Source organism: Cebus imitator, unplaced genomic scaffold (genome assembly GCF_001604975.1).
Source record: "Cebus imitator isolate Cc_AM_T3 unplaced genomic scaffold, Cebus_imitator-1.0 Scaffold329, whole genome shotgun sequence".
In the NCBI taxonomy this organism is placed as follows: Eukaryota; Metazoa; Chordata; class Mammalia; order Primates; family Cebidae; genus Cebus; species Cebus imitator.
Window position 1 is genome coordinate 2639975 of NW_016107644.1, and position 14609 is coordinate 2654583.

The 14609-nt window shown below is 59.8% G+C and overlaps 1 protein-coding gene across 1 annotated transcript; it reads left to right on the plus strand.

The window, feature by feature from the left end:
- The first annotated feature begins 519 nt into the window (after window positions 1-519).
- CRELD2 (cysteine rich with EGF like domains 2) lies at window positions 520-9808 on the plus strand. Its single transcript, XM_017504868.2, has 10 exons — window positions 520-788; window positions 1027-1109; window positions 1489-1599; window positions 1919-2010; window positions 3426-3602; window positions 4367-4462; window positions 5911-5994; window positions 7289-7384; window positions 8008-8148; window positions 9549-9808. The coding sequence occupies exons 1-10, from the start codon at window positions 654-656 to the stop codon at window positions 9599-9601; spliced, it is 1068 nt and encodes a 355-aa protein (XP_017360357.1). The 5' UTR covers window positions 520-653; the 3' UTR covers window positions 9602-9808.
- Window positions 9809-14609: the final 4801 nt, after the last annotated feature.

The window sequence follows — 14609 nt, forward strand, 5'->3', positions numbered from 1 at the left end:
CCCCAGGTGAGGAGCACGGCAGCTGTGACGCGTGCACATGCGCGGTGAGGCCTCAGGAATCCAGCGCCAGGGCCAGCCGGGGTCGCGCCCTCTCCCGCCTCCTCCCTGGAGTCGCCGCGCGCCCGCCTGAGGGCCCCGGCAGCAGCAGCGCGCACTGACCTCCGCAGCTCCCGGCGGCGTCCTTGGGAGCGCGGCCGCCTGCGCCGGCCTCGGCAGGAAGCGGGACGGCGGAAACAGAACAGAGCGAAGCCCTTGCCCGAATTTAACGTGGCCACCACAGCCCAGGCCGCTGTGGCCGCGGGATCCCTACAGGACCGGAGCAAAGATGGCCGCCGCGAGCTGCGCGCGAGGGGCGGGGCGAGGGGCGGGGTCGGACCGGCATGCCCGCCCCCGGCCTCCCGGCGGACGCTGACCCGGGGCCTTCCCATTGGTCGCTTCTCGTGGCGGGCTCGGATTGGGCCACATCAGGTCGGGGCGGGTCCCACAGACCAATAGCGACGCGGGGCTGGCGGGCGGGGCGGGGCCTCGCCGGCGCCGTCAAGTAGCCCGGGGAACTGCCGGTGCGGCTCAGAGCGGGTGGGCGGCCGAAAGGCCGGAGCCGCGCGGGGCAGCACCTGGGCCGCTGGCCGCGTCTTCCCGCAGCGCTGCCCGCCATGCCCCCGCCGCGCCGGGCTGCGCTGGGACTCCTGCCGCTTCTGCTGTTGCTGCTGCTGCCGCCAGCGCCGGAGGCCGCCAACAAGCCGACGCCCTGCCAGCGCTGCCGGGGGCTGGTGGACAAGTTTAACCAGGTGAGCAGGGGCCGGCGGGTCATCCACCGTGGGCCCTGGGTCCCCGTCACCCTGGATCCGGGGTCGCCCACACCGTGGACCGGGGTTCCCCTCACCTCGATCAAGAGTCCCCCCACCCTAAACTCGGGATCCGTTCCCACCGTGGGCCCGGAGTCGACCCCACTATAGACCTGGGGTCCCCACACCCTGGGCCCGGGGTCAGGTGGCACCAAGCCCTATGGGCACCATCTCCTTGCAGGGGATGGTGGACACCGCAAAGAAGAACTTTGGCGGCGGGAACACGGCTTGGGAGGAAAAGACGCTGTCCAAGTATGAGTTCAGGTGGGTGCCCGAGCACCCCTGTGGGTCTCTGCCTGGTCCTGTCCTGGGAAGCCGTGACCTGCCTTTGGTGCCTGTGTTAATGACAGGGACACAGAGCAGCCCCCGAGGCACCAGTCACCTGAGAAGGACTAACGGTCGGCTCCTCTCTGGCCTTCCAGCTGCATCTCTGCTCCCTGTAGCTCCCATTCAACAGACAGCGTGAAATGGAACAGCAGCCCCACTTGTGTGAACCACTCCTGGCTTCCCGTGACAGTGGGGTCCCCTTCCCCCCTCTGCCTGGAGTCCCGCCCCCCGGCCCCTGCACCCAGGTTGGTGCATCGGCTGGGGTCCTTCACTGCCTTGCAGTGCTGACCGTGGGCCGTGTGGGCCTGTGTTTCAGTGAGATTCGCCTGCTGGAGATCCTGGAGGGGCTGTGTGAGAGCAGCGACTTCGAGTGCAACCAGATGCTGGAGGCGCAGGAGGAGCACCTGGAGGCCTGGTGGCTCCAGCTGTGAGTGCCGCTGAAACGGCTTAGAAGATGCTTTTTGTTTTCCAAATTATACTTTGCAATTACCTCAGGCTTAGAAAGGTGTGGGAACAGTATGGAGCTCCAACCTGCCTAGCACCCACCTTCCTCCTGTGTCACCTATTCGTACCACCAGAGCCAGCGATCAAAACTGGGGAACGAATGAGAAGATTCTGTGCACGCCTAGACTCTTGTTTCCTGGATCTTATAATACTCTAGAGCATATGTGACATTCCACTGCATTTTTGTTTTAAAGAAATGTGTCTGGTGGGATTCAGTGATGAATGCTTTCTTAAATCTTTAGGAAGAATGAGTATCCCGACTTATTCGAATGGTTTTGTGTGAAAACACTGAAAGTGTGCTGCCTTCCAGGAACCTACGGCCCCGACTGTCTTGGTGCGTTTCTTCTTCGGGAGATCCCATCTCCTGTATCACTTCCCTTCTTCCTTTCGTGATTCTCGGGGATAAAAGCACAGAGGGGACCTGGGGTGCGTCAGCTTTCTGTAGCGTCTGTAGCTTTCTGCTTTCTGTTGGACAGCTGCCTCCCCCACCCCTCAACACAGCTCGGAGCTGCAGCCTCAACACTAACCTCACGCTTTAGCTGTGAAACTCTGGGTATCTTATCCCAGCTGTGCTTTTAATTCAGAGGTTCACAGGCTCAGGTGGTCCACAGGTGAGTCCACTCACCTAAGAGAGTCTGCCCTGACTGACCTGTCCAGTTACTTCTCTCTGCGTGCACAGAGGTGGCCACACAGCTGCTTCTGTGGCTGCCATCGCAGCCCTGCCCAAAGAGCAGCAAAGACCTGTCTACAGAGAGCCCAGGGCAGTGGGTGTCTAGCAGGCTGGGCGCATGGCCTTGAGCCTTAATGGGTGATGGAGGACAGGGCCCTTCTGTGAAGAAGTATGTATTGAAACTGAAGCCGCGGTGTACTGCTGATAAAAGCTCATCGCGTAATCAAGCTGGATCAGGTGGCAGAAGTTTCAGGTTCAGGACCCCCCCCACCCCCTGTCGGCCTCCTGCCAGCCTCTGCTGCTGTCCCTGGCGTGTACTGGGGGCCACAGCTGATATTCCCACTCTCCCTGCAGTCCCCACGCCTAACCATAAGTGTCCTCATCACCATGTTTCAGCTGAGGCTGCCCAAAGCCACAAAGTGCAGTCACGCATAACGACCAGGTGTGTTCTGAGAAACGTGTCATTAGGTGACTTTGTCATTGTACAGACATCACAGAGTGCCCTTCACAAACCTAGATCGTGCTGCCTGCTCCGCACCTAGGCTGCCGGGCAGGGCCTGCTGCTCCCAGCCCACTTCACACCTAGGCTCCCTGGCAGGCCCTGCTGCTCCCAGGCTGCACACCTGCATGGCACGTGAGGGTCCTGAGTCCTGCGGGCCACTGTGACATGATGGTAAGAAGGTGTTACCTGAACACACCTAAGTATAGAACAGGTAATGTGTCATATTATGATGTCACTAGGCAATAGGAGCTTTTCAGGTTTTTGCCATCTTGGGGACAGCTGTGGCATGTGTGGTCCCTTGTTGACCTAAATGTCATCACGCAGCATGTGACTAGCGAAGGCTGGGAGCCTGTGGTTTGCTCCACTCAATGATCAACCTTCAGCCCTGCAGATCCCAGGAAATCAGTTTCCCTAAACACCCACACCCCAAGCCTGCAGGCTCATGCTCGTCCTCAGAATCCTGCAGGGTTTGGGTTTGACCGTGCATTTTGAGGGGTGCAGTCTGTTCTCTCCGTGTGAGAACACCCCACTGGTCACCTCCAGGTGGGCTCTGATCATGGTTTTATGTCCCCCAAAGAGTGCCAGGGCGGGTCCCAGAGGCCCTGCAGCGGGAATGGCCACTGCAATGGAGATGGCAGCAGACAGGGCGACGGGTCCTGCCGGTGCCACGCGGGGTACCAGGGCCCGCTGTGCGCTGAATGCATGGATGGCTACTTCAGCTCGCTCCGGAACGAGACCCACAGCTTCTGCACAGGTAGGGGCTATGCAGTCATTGTTGATCTCTTAACCCCAGAGGTCCAGGGAAGCTTAGGGGGCCGAGAAGGGTGAATGAAAATGTCAAAGGATAGAGGCAGAGCAAGCTCAGCCTGTAACCACCCCAGAAGGGAGAAGCTACTCACTTTTTCTCTAGCTCGAGGTCCACCCCTGACCCTGAGTTGTGATGGGCCACGCTGTGCACAGGTCCTGGAGGTGCTGTGTGGACCCTGCACGGGCCCGGGGGGGAGCGTCTATGAGGACCGCCAGGCTTGACTTTCACGAATCCCTGCAGGCCGCATGAGTAACGTCTTTCCAAAAGACGTTTTCTCCCTGGTTACCACTGACATGTAGGAAGACTCTGGGTGTACTGATGTCCCAGAGGTGAGTGCATGGTTGCCCAGCAGCCCCCAAGCTCTTCTGGGCAGATGGACCTGTGTCTCTTCAGTCAGGACTGGCCTCTCCGATTCTTACACCCCTTGCCATCTCTGTCTCTCGGACATTGGCGTGGCATGGGGCACACATGGATCCATGGCCGGAACACATGCACCCAGCCACGCTACAGCTCCAGGGTATGGACAGAGTATACCTTCTCCAGGTTGTTAAAAATTCCATGGAGTTCTGGTTTGCTGAGAATTTCAAATTCATGGGCACTGAAACTCTTATGTTGCTTTTTCCCCTTCAATTCCTCACTTCTCAATGAGCCTTGTCCCCACACTGGCACCTGAGATGGGGTTGGTACCCATGCCCGCCTTTGCCTTCCAGCCTGCGACGAGTCCTGCAAGACGTGCTCAGGCCCGACCAATAGAGACTGCAGCGAGTGCGAAGTGGGCTGGGTGCTGGAGGAGGACGCCTGTGTGGGTGAGGAGGGCCGGGGGTGGTGGCTCCCCAAGGGCCACTTCTGCCCAGCCCCTGCATCCCCCTCCCGCCAGCTGCTCCCCATCACGGCCCTCCCATCTCTGCACATTCTGGGTCACAGGAAGGACCCTCGAGTGGACGCCTCGGCTCCCACACCTGCGATCCCACCATGCACGGATCAGGAAGGACCGAGGGGCTTCCTTCCTACCTTCTGCAGCCTAAACTCTGGACTGGCAGGCATTGGGGCCACAGTGTCCTTGCTGTCGGCTGGCCCTGGGACTGTGGGGCTGTGGTGCCAGCTGCCCTGAGTCGGCCAACAGTGTCTGAGAACTTACCCAGTGTGTTCCTGGGAGGGAAGCCTCTAGTGGGGGCCAGTATGTCCTCCCATGTGGGTTTCAGAGGACACACAGATGGCGAGTATCGGGGTGGTCTTGGCTGCACGCATGGTGGCAGAGGCTGGTGGGTCCCAGGGAATGTAGGCAGGGACAGCACGGTGGCACAGCTAGGTCTGGGATCAGGTAAGCGGGCAGGCCAGGCTGCCAGCGCGTGTGATGGAAACTGCCTCCCACCACCCACCCCCACACACACAGTATGCTCAGGGTAGCGGGGAGCTGCCCACGAGCTCCTGCTGTCCGAGGGGTGTGGCAAGCTGACTCCATGCCTAGCAGTGTTCAGCCAGGAGGGGCTGTCGCCTCCTAACACAGGCCTCCAGGGCAGTACGGGGCTGGGTGTTCCCCAGCTTTGTGCTGTGCTTCCCCTACCCCGTCCCCCGCATGCTGGGCACCCCTACCCCATCCCCCGCATGGTGGGCACCCCTACCCCGTCCCCCGCATGGTGGGCACCACCTGCCTTGGCTGCACCTCTTCTCTTACCTCCAGCCTGGCTGCGGGCACAGGACTTACAAAGCCAGCCGCCCTGCAGCGCCTCTGAGCCCTGGAGAAGCCAAGGGCTCTGGCTCTCCGGGAAGGTGCTGGCACTGACTGTGGCCTTCCCATAGGCCAGGTGCTGGGCGGGCAGGTGGAGGCTGGGCTGCCCCCTCCCTCTGTGAGCCTGGGTTTTGGTTTCACCTGTCAGCAGCTTCTTGGCCTCAGGCAGATTCGAGGCTCAGCCTCTGGCAGGTTCCACAGCTCTGGGGGAGAGCAGGAAGGACGTTGGGGCATGAGGTGTGGAGACTTGAGGCGTGAGGTGCTCACGTCTCATCCTCACGTGATGCGCCACCATCCTCACAGGCCCCTCCCCCAGTTGGCGCTGAGTGTCTAAGGACAGGGCCTGGCTGTCACCTCATCCCCTCCCCTGCCATTTGGGGCCTCCGAGGTTGGCATTTGAGATAATTTCCACCAGGGACTGCCCTCCTCCCTGCCCTTCCCCAGCCGGCCCTGGCCATGATTGGTACTCCCCTGCTCCCTGGCCAGGCCACCCTGGCCACTCACAGCTGTGCTGCTGTGTTCCAGATGTGGATGAGTGTGCGGCTGAGACACCTCCTTGCAGCGCCGCCCAGTTTTGCAAGAACGTCAACGGCTCCTACACATGTGAAGGTGGGCCAGGCGGGCGGGTGGGCATGGACTCCGGGCCTCACTGGGTGTCATCACTCCTTTTGTAAACATTCATTTATGATTTCCTAGCATCACTTCTATACATCCTGCTTGCTTTGAGAGCTCTTAGTGTCATAGGTATTTACTGCAGGAAAATCAGAAAATTCAAGTAAGATGGAAAAAAGCAGTTAAAAACCCCTGAATTCCATGGAGCCGGCCCTGCTAATGCTTCTCCAATGTGCACGGATGGTGATTTTCCATAGCGCCTGGCAGTGGTGTTTTCTGCCCAGCCACACATCGTGAACGTTTCCGCGTGTCCTGTGGTTTCTCATTAATGATTTTGGAGCATGCCATTATTTCATACTTTTTTTTTTTTTTTAAAGATGGGGTTTTACCATATTGATCAGCTGGTCTGGAACTCCTGACGTCAGGTGACCCACCCACCTCAGCCTTCCAAAGTGCTGGGATTACAGGCGTGAGCCACCACGCCCAGCAATTTTTGTATTTTTAGTAGAGATGGGGTTTCACCATGTTGGCCAGGATAGTCTCGATCTCCTGACCTTGTGATCCACCCGCCTCAGCCTCCCAAAGTGCTGGGATTACAGGCGTGAGCCACCGTGCCTGGACCTATTTCATACTTTTCTAAAACAATGGATGTTTACGTCTAACAATTTTTCAGCTGTCAAAAACTGTGAATACTCTTGAAGGAAAAGCTTTTCACATTCCTTATTATTTTTTTGGATTAATTTCCAATTCGTCACTCAAGGGAACATGTCTTCAGGGCCATAGGGCCCCAGAAGAGTTGTGCCGATCCCCAGTCCCAGCAGCAGGGAGGAGGCTGCCTCTGCCCTGTGTCTGCACAGCCCTGGGCAGTTCCACGGTTGCGAGTGCAGACAGTGGGACCCCAGTGCCACCACACTGGAAGCTGTGCGGGAGGCTCCCCGAATTTTTGGCTCTGGGAAGGCTGACAACCCAATGTCACGGAGGTGGGGGTGGGTTTTGTTTCTAGAACCTCTGTGGTACCTAGTTTCTCCCCAAAGGGTTCCAAGCCAGGGGGTCTGTGCCGTGGCTTTCCAGGAGCTTCTGCCACATGGCAGGATGCAAGTCTGTGCTTTTGCCATGAGACAGAGATAGGTTGTTATGAAGTCACATAGCGATGAATGAGGAGAAAACCCAGATCTCCCTGGTACTGGTGCCCTGCACGTGTGTTGGGATCCGACACCGCTCCCTGTTGTCCCCAGCACTGTGTCCCCGTGCCTTGCATGTGTAGGGGTCTGACACCTGCTTCCTGTTGTAGAGTGTGACTCCAGCTGCGTGGGCTGCACAGGGGAAGGCCCAGGGAACTGTAAAGAGTGCATCCCCGGCTATTCGAGGGAGCTCGGACAGTGTGCAGGTCAGTGATGGGGTATGTGCTGGACACAGATGGACATTCCGAAGGGACCACGATGTGAACGGCCCCAGGAGCTGCTGCCCGGGGGTGGGAAGCAGCTGAGACCCATCTTGCAGACGCCACTCTCCCAGGGTTACTGTGCACTCTCACCCTGTGGGCCACATGAGACACACAAGCAGTGGGGAGTGCGGGCGTGGGCTCTGCATGGCCGACCCCAGTGTGGATGGTGCTGCTGCACTTGCCTCTTGCTGATGGCCTTGTTCCCAGGTCCAGAGCCTCCGCTCTCCCTCCAGCTCCTGGGTGGAGCACGCTCCAAAGCTCAAGGCCAGGCCTGCCGAAGTTGTGGCCTGCCTGGGTGAGCCTGGGCTTGGCTGGAACCCAGGGGGAGAAAGTGGCTTCCTAGGTGCATGCTGGGCTGCCAGCCTCCCCTGGAGGTCTCTGCATTTTCCGCGGTGGCAGGCCCAACTTTGAAACGTGAAATTCTGCTCCCATGAAGCCTTTCCTGATCTTTGCTCCCTTCTCTAAGATGACATTTGTCATTGCTGTGCTTTATGTGAATGGATTTCATCATCTGCTGTGAATCTGCTAGGTGAAGTAATTACTAAAATGAAGTCTCTGAATTTTAGACGTAGATGAGTGCTCACTAGCAGAAAAAGCATGTGTGAGGAAAAACGAAAACTGCTACAATACTCCAGGGAGCTACGTCTGCGTGTGTCCTGACGGCTTCGAGGAAGCAGAAGATGCTTGTGTGCCGCCGGCCGAGGCCGGTGAGTGGCGCGGCTCCCGCTCCACAGCCTGCCCTCCCTGGGGCACGGGGTTTGCATGGAGACTGGCTGCTTGGTCTGAAATCCACACAGACAGTGGCCTTGGGGTGGTGAGAGTGGGGTTCCCGGGAGACAGGTGTGTGGCACCTCTGTGGGCACCAGCTTCCTGAGGATGAAGCCCCGGGGTTAACAGCAGAGACGGAAGGGAAGGCGATGGAAGGGAGAGTCTCTGGAGCTCAGACCTCAGCGGGTGATGAGCAGGGGAGCAGACGTGGGGAAGAGCAGCTGATGAGCTGGAAAAGTCATCTGGGAAAGGCGCCACAGAAACAAGGACAGGCAGGAGGGGTGGAGGGCAAGCAGGTTCCCCAACTGTACCTGTTTCCCAGGGCTGCCTCACCAAGAACCAGGGACTCGGGGCTCCGGCAACAGAAAAGTGCCTCTCATAGCTCTGGAGCCAGAAGTCAGAGGCCCAGATGCAAGCAGGCTGCTTCCTTGGGAGGCTGGCGGGCGCGCTTGTTTCGGCCTCTGTCCTCGCCTAGGGGCGGCGCCATCTGCTCCCATGTCTTCACATGGGCTCTCTGTGGACGTCTGCAAACCCCCCCCTTCATAAGGACACCAGTCACTAATGCCCTCATGTCTGTAAAAGCCATGTTTCCGAACACGGTCGCAATCACAGAGTGTCGCCCATGGCAGTCCTCAAAGAAGTCTAGAATATAGAGAGGGGAAGGAAGCAGTGTTCAGGGAGATATTGGCCAAGAATTTTCCAGAATGAATAGGGCATGACTCAGATTCCAGAAGCTGTTTCCTGAGCAGGACACATAAAAGCAATTCCTCATCTAGAAGCATCGTAGTAAACAGAAACCCCAAAACAGGAGAACTGAGGCGTCAAAGACAGGCCAGAGGACAAGGCTGCTTGCCGCCCCCTCGGTTCCCTCTGCCTGGGGCAGGGGCAGCCCTGCCTCTTGCCCCTCCCTCTCCCCACCCTCGGTCTCTCTTGCCCCTCCCTTCTCCACCCTCAGTCCGCTCTTGTCCCCCCCTTACCCCACCTTGGCTTCCTCTTGCTCTGGGGCCGGCCCTGCCTCTTGCACCTGCCTCCATCCTCTTTTGCCCTTCCCTCACCGTTGCTCAGGCTCTCCTGCAGGACTGCAAGGAACCCCTGCCACTCCCAACTCGGCATCCTCCACGCCCACACAGTGTGGCAGCTCCAAAGTACCTCATGCCACATCTCTCATCTGCTGTGGGGAACCCGGGGTCTCCAAGCTGCCCTTGGACAGGCTGCTGTGTCCGGGGCCTTGAGTCAGGACTGGCTGGGCCGGCCCTGCATGTGCCCCTGCTGTTCTGGTAGGGGCCTCGTCTCAGGGCTGTGGCGCTGAGCTCTGACGACTGTGCTTGTTTTCTGACAGAAGTCACAGAAGAAGAGAGCCCGACACAGCCGCCCGCCCATGAAGACCTGTAGTGCGCATCAAGCCAGAAGCCAGACCTGCCCTTTAAGTTATTGAGAAGGACGTCCTGTGGGAACAAGGCCTGCGGTGGAGCTGCCTGCTCTCGGTGGTGGGTTCTCACTTGGCCCTTAAACAGCTGCATTTCTTGGTTGTTCTTAAACAGACTTGTCTATTTTGATACGTTGTTTGTAATAAAATTAACCACTGAAGGTAGTCAGGAAGAGAACGGCTGTGATTTGTTTCATTCAGCAGGACGGACCTTTCCCGTGAGTCTGCGCCTGTCCTGCAGAGCCAGGAGGTGGCCAGGGCTGCTGGGGTCTGCAGGGGCCGCAGGTCCCATCCTGGGCTGGTGGCTCTGCTTTCCATGAACAGGGATCACGTGGCACTTGGGGGAGGAGGTGGGGGCCTTGCCTCGGGCAAGAACATGACATTGTGACCAGGTTGGCTTCCAGGGTCCAACCTGTGGGCCCCCTTCAGTGATTCCAAGGATGTACACAGGGACCCTCAGGTTGGAGAAAGGCATCTTTGGGGTCCGCACTGGAGGAACAGCCAATCACAAACCCCAGGGCTTGCCCATTCCTCACCTGGGAATGAAGAGACTCCAAAAACAAAGCTGGCTGTGGGTGAGAGGCCGCAGGCTCCGGGAGCTCCGTTCTGAGGGCCGCGCCTCCTCCCTGGGCTACTCATAGCTCCCAATTCCCACTTGGCCTGGTCTGTCCCACCCGTTCCTCCTCGGTCACACTGCCCCTCCTGTCCATGCCAGTGTCCCCAGGGGGTGGGTGGCTGTCCATCCTGCTCCTGCCCTGGCCCAGGCCATGCACTGCCCTGGCACTAGTGACCCCCATGTCCACACTGTTCCGTATCCATGAACCCACCTCAGTGCACCCATGCTTCCTAGCTCCGGGTGGTCCCTCTTACCTGGAAATGGGAACACGGCCCCTGCAGGAAGACTCTGCCCCGTGCTCCCTGTTGGGCAGAGGCGGCCACAGCGCACTTGGGCAGGCTGAGTGGTGCCTGGCCCTGTGTCTCAGCTCAGGCTCTTCCTGGGTCCGTTGCACTCAGCAGCCTTGCTGCATCTCCCCTTCTCCCTCTAACCCTAGGCCAGGGTGCCCCAAATCCCTAGAGGGGGCACAGCTCGCTGCTCTTGTCCACTTGAGACCTCTCAGGGAGTCTCTGCTTCATGTGCCATTGAGGCCACCTAGAGATGGGGTTCTGACTGCAGGCCAAGGGCAGAGGCCAGAGGGGTGGGGGCTGGGTGGGCCCTCTGGGGGCTCAGAAAGTGGGGTCATAGCATGGCAGTGAGGCCAGGGGGATGGCCGTGGAAAGAAGTAGGGGGACACCAGCTGAGTCCCTGGGGGGGCTGAGCACCTGAGTCTCCAGTGGGAGGGTGCAACTCCCAAGGGTGGGTGGGAACTAGGCGACCCCAGCAGGAATCCCCAATGGACAGGCCCTGTCCCTAGGGGGTGCCTTCGGGAGGTGGTGAGCCTGGGTGAGGAGGAGAGGGCACAGCCAGTGAGGAGGATGTCCCAGGGGAGAGGAGGAGCCCAGCAGGGGCTGGCCCAGGGCCACTTCGTTCTCTCCCACAAGGGCGGACAGAGGCAGCCCAGGCGCCTCCCACATCGGGCACGTCCCTGCGCGGCTCAGCCCTGTGGAGCAGCCATCTCAGGTGGGACTTGGTAGGGTCTGGGACCCCCGCCCCTCTCCTGCAGGAACTCCTAGGCGCCTAGTCCTCCCAGCTGCAAGGATGCCCCTCCCTGGGGCGTAGAAGGCCCGCCCGCGGTTCTGCACGCTGGGATCAGGACCCCGGCCTGAGCCTCCACCCTGACACAGAACCGCAGCGACCCCCCGGGCGCGCAGCAGGGGCGACCCCAGCCTCCGCGTTTGTCGCCAGTGAACACGAGGGAGTCCCTAGCTGGGGATCGGGGCCAGCCCAGGCGGGGTCCCCGCGGGACACGGAGGGCGGAGGCTGGTGGGGGCGGGTGGGCGGGAATGAGGGACGACCCCGCGGGCAGGGATGGGGCAAGGCCGCAGGCAGAGTCCTTGGGACCGCGGGGCTGGGGCCCACCTGCCTGGGTGCCCGAGGGGCGCCGGCGGGGCGGGGCTGGGACCAGACGCGCCGCCTCCTGGAGGAACCCTGGCCTGCCTCTCCGCGTGCGGCGCCGCCGGCTCCCGCCCGACTCGGCGGACCCCGCCTCGGACGGCGTCTCCTGCCCGGGCCAGCAGGTGGGCGGCGGGGCCGCTGGGCCTGGGCCGGGGACCCGCGCGCGGCCGGCAGGTGGCGCTGTGGGACCGCTCCCGGCCCGTCTCCCGGGACACCGCCGGGCCCGGCCCGCTGCACCTGCCCCGTCACACCTGGGCGCTGCACCTGCCCCGTCACACCTGGGCGCTGCCGGGGCCTCCTTCTACGGGAACTTGGAAGAGGGAGGTTGGGGTGAACTGTGGGCCTCCGCTGTCCTTCTGGGCCCAGGCAGGGACTCCGCCATAGCCCTTGGGGAGCCCCACTCTGGTCTGCAGGGCTGCGAGGGCCCCCACCTTGCTTCCCCGACTCCAGCCGCTTGGTTTGGGGATACAGCGCGTACGCGGGTCCTGGAGGTGGCTTCCATTCCCACAGGGCACATCAGGCTAGAAGCTTCTAGAAGTGCCCCCTGGCCAAGCCCATCCCTGCCCTGGATTTGCCCTAAACCGGCCCCTTGATGGAATGCAACAGACCCTGGACGGGACCCTGCAGGATGGGACGTACTGTGAGCCAGCGGTTCTCAACAGGCAGCCATCATGTCCCCCGGGGACATGGGACCACCTCTGGAGGCGCTGTGCTTGTCACGACTTGGTGAGGAAGGCTCTTGCCAGGACACAGGACACCCTGCCACAGAGGACGGCCCCCACCAGAGGACGAGCCGGCTCCCGCTGTCACCAAGGTGGACAGATGCTCCTGGCAGCCCCAGACAGCAGCCTGGACCTCAGCCGAGTGTGATAGACAGGGAGGTGGCTGTGGTGTGAATGTGGGTCTGCTCTGGGAACACCAATCATGGGGTGGGGTCCACACAGGCCAGGACCCCCTGTGCCTGCTGCATCCTGCTGTCCCGGATGTACCTCATCCCCCTGAAGATGACAGTTCCCTGCTTAGCCTCACGATGGGGCTGGTCTGAGAGCCAGTCCCAGCGGGCAGGTTGGAGACACAGCCACTGGGCATCCATGGCCAGGCCGTGCATCTCCGCAGGTACCCAGAACCGTGCCAGGAGTCCTCCATGCCGGCACGTGACACCCACTGCGGTTGGCATGGCCTCTCTGAACCTGTGTGTGTGGAGGGTCTTCCATGGGCACTTGACCTTAACCCCCCTTTACTGCCTGCACCTGCAGTCTGCAGGGTCAGATTGTATGTAGCAGCCAGGACGCTGGAGCTGGGCTTGGGCGCACGCTGGAGCTGTTCCTGCTGTGCCCATTCAGAGCCATCCTTTCATGTCCCCCAGGATTGGGTTGGAGCAGAGTCCCCAGATGTGGAACATGTTGTTCCAGCTCCCAGAAACCTTCCTGCTGCTGTGTGTCCTCGCGGGGGCTGCAAGGGGCAGCCACTTATTTGTCCTGTGCTTTGGAGGGGATTCTCTCGCTCAGGAGGGTCCAGTATGCTCACCATGTCTTGCTCATCTGGTCTCATTAGCACAGGGCCATCGGTAGAGGGGGCCAGTGTGACATTCTGGGGACATTCAGCTGGTGTGGGTCTCTGAAGTATTGTGAGAGGGCAGGAGGTTACTGCAGCCCTGGGGAGGAACTGGGTATGTTTCCTGTTTGCATTCCAAGGGAGTGTGTCGGATCTTCCTTCCAGACAGGGGATGGAGGAGAATGCTTGCCCAGCAGTGGCCTCACTGCACACCTGGGGCTGGGGAGCCCTCTCTAGCAGAGGCACCATATCTACCTGGGTTCTTTGCAATAGTCCACTCTCCTCCAGGACCCACCCACTTGCCTTTGGCAGTGGTCAGATTGGTGGATTCAAAGGCGATCCTTGGCCAGGCATGGTGGCTGACTCTACTGTAATCCCAGCACTTTGGGAGGCCAAGGTAGGTGGGTCACCTGAGGTCAGGAGTTCAAGACCAGGAAGATGGCAAAACGCTGTCTCTACTAAAATATGAACATTAGCCAGGCTTGGTGGCAGGTGCCTGTAATCCCAGCTACTCAGGAGGCTGCGGCAGGAGAATCGCTGGGACCCCAGAGGCTCCACTGCACCCCAGACTGGGCAACAGAGTGAGACTCTGTCTCACAAGAAAATGAGTTCCTTGCACCCTTTAGGTCTTTAGATGTGTCCCTAATGTCCCCCAGTTTTGATTTACTGTTTTAGGTGGGGACGGCTGCAGAGATTTGCACTGGACTTACCCACTATGGCAGCAAAGGAAACGGTGTCTACCATCAGGAATGCCTGCTCTGTCCATCCTGCGGCGGGGGAAATGTCCTGGGCAAATGCAGACTCCTGGTGGATCAGACCTCGCCAGAATCCCACTGCTCACCTGGCTCCTTCCTGTCAGCCCCTCGCTCTCATGGGAGCCATGAGGACGCCTCAGGCTTTTGAATGCCAGCATTGCCCAAACCGTGTCCAGCACTTCTCGAGATGTGTGCGTATTTCCCTTGCTCCATGTCCAGTTACCGAGGCCAGCGGCAGAATCATCGTGGTGTGGATTTGCCGTGGTGCTGCACATCCTCTTGTGGACTCAGCCTTCACTTTAGTGAGTGTTCTTTGGGTCGGAAACGCAGTCAGCTCTAGAAACTGGGCAGAGCCATGACTTTTTTTGTTTTTATTTATTTATTTTTGAGACAGAGTCTCTCTGTGTCACCCAGGCTAAAGTGCAGTGGTGAAATCTTGTCTCACTGCAACCACTGCCCCTCGGTTCAAGTGATTCTCCTGCCTCAGCCTCCGGAGTAGCTGGGATTACAGGCACGTGCCACCACAGCTGGCTAATTTTCTGTATTTTTGGTAGAGATGGGGTTTCACTGTATTAGCCAGGATGGTCTCAATCTCCTGACTTCATGATCCAC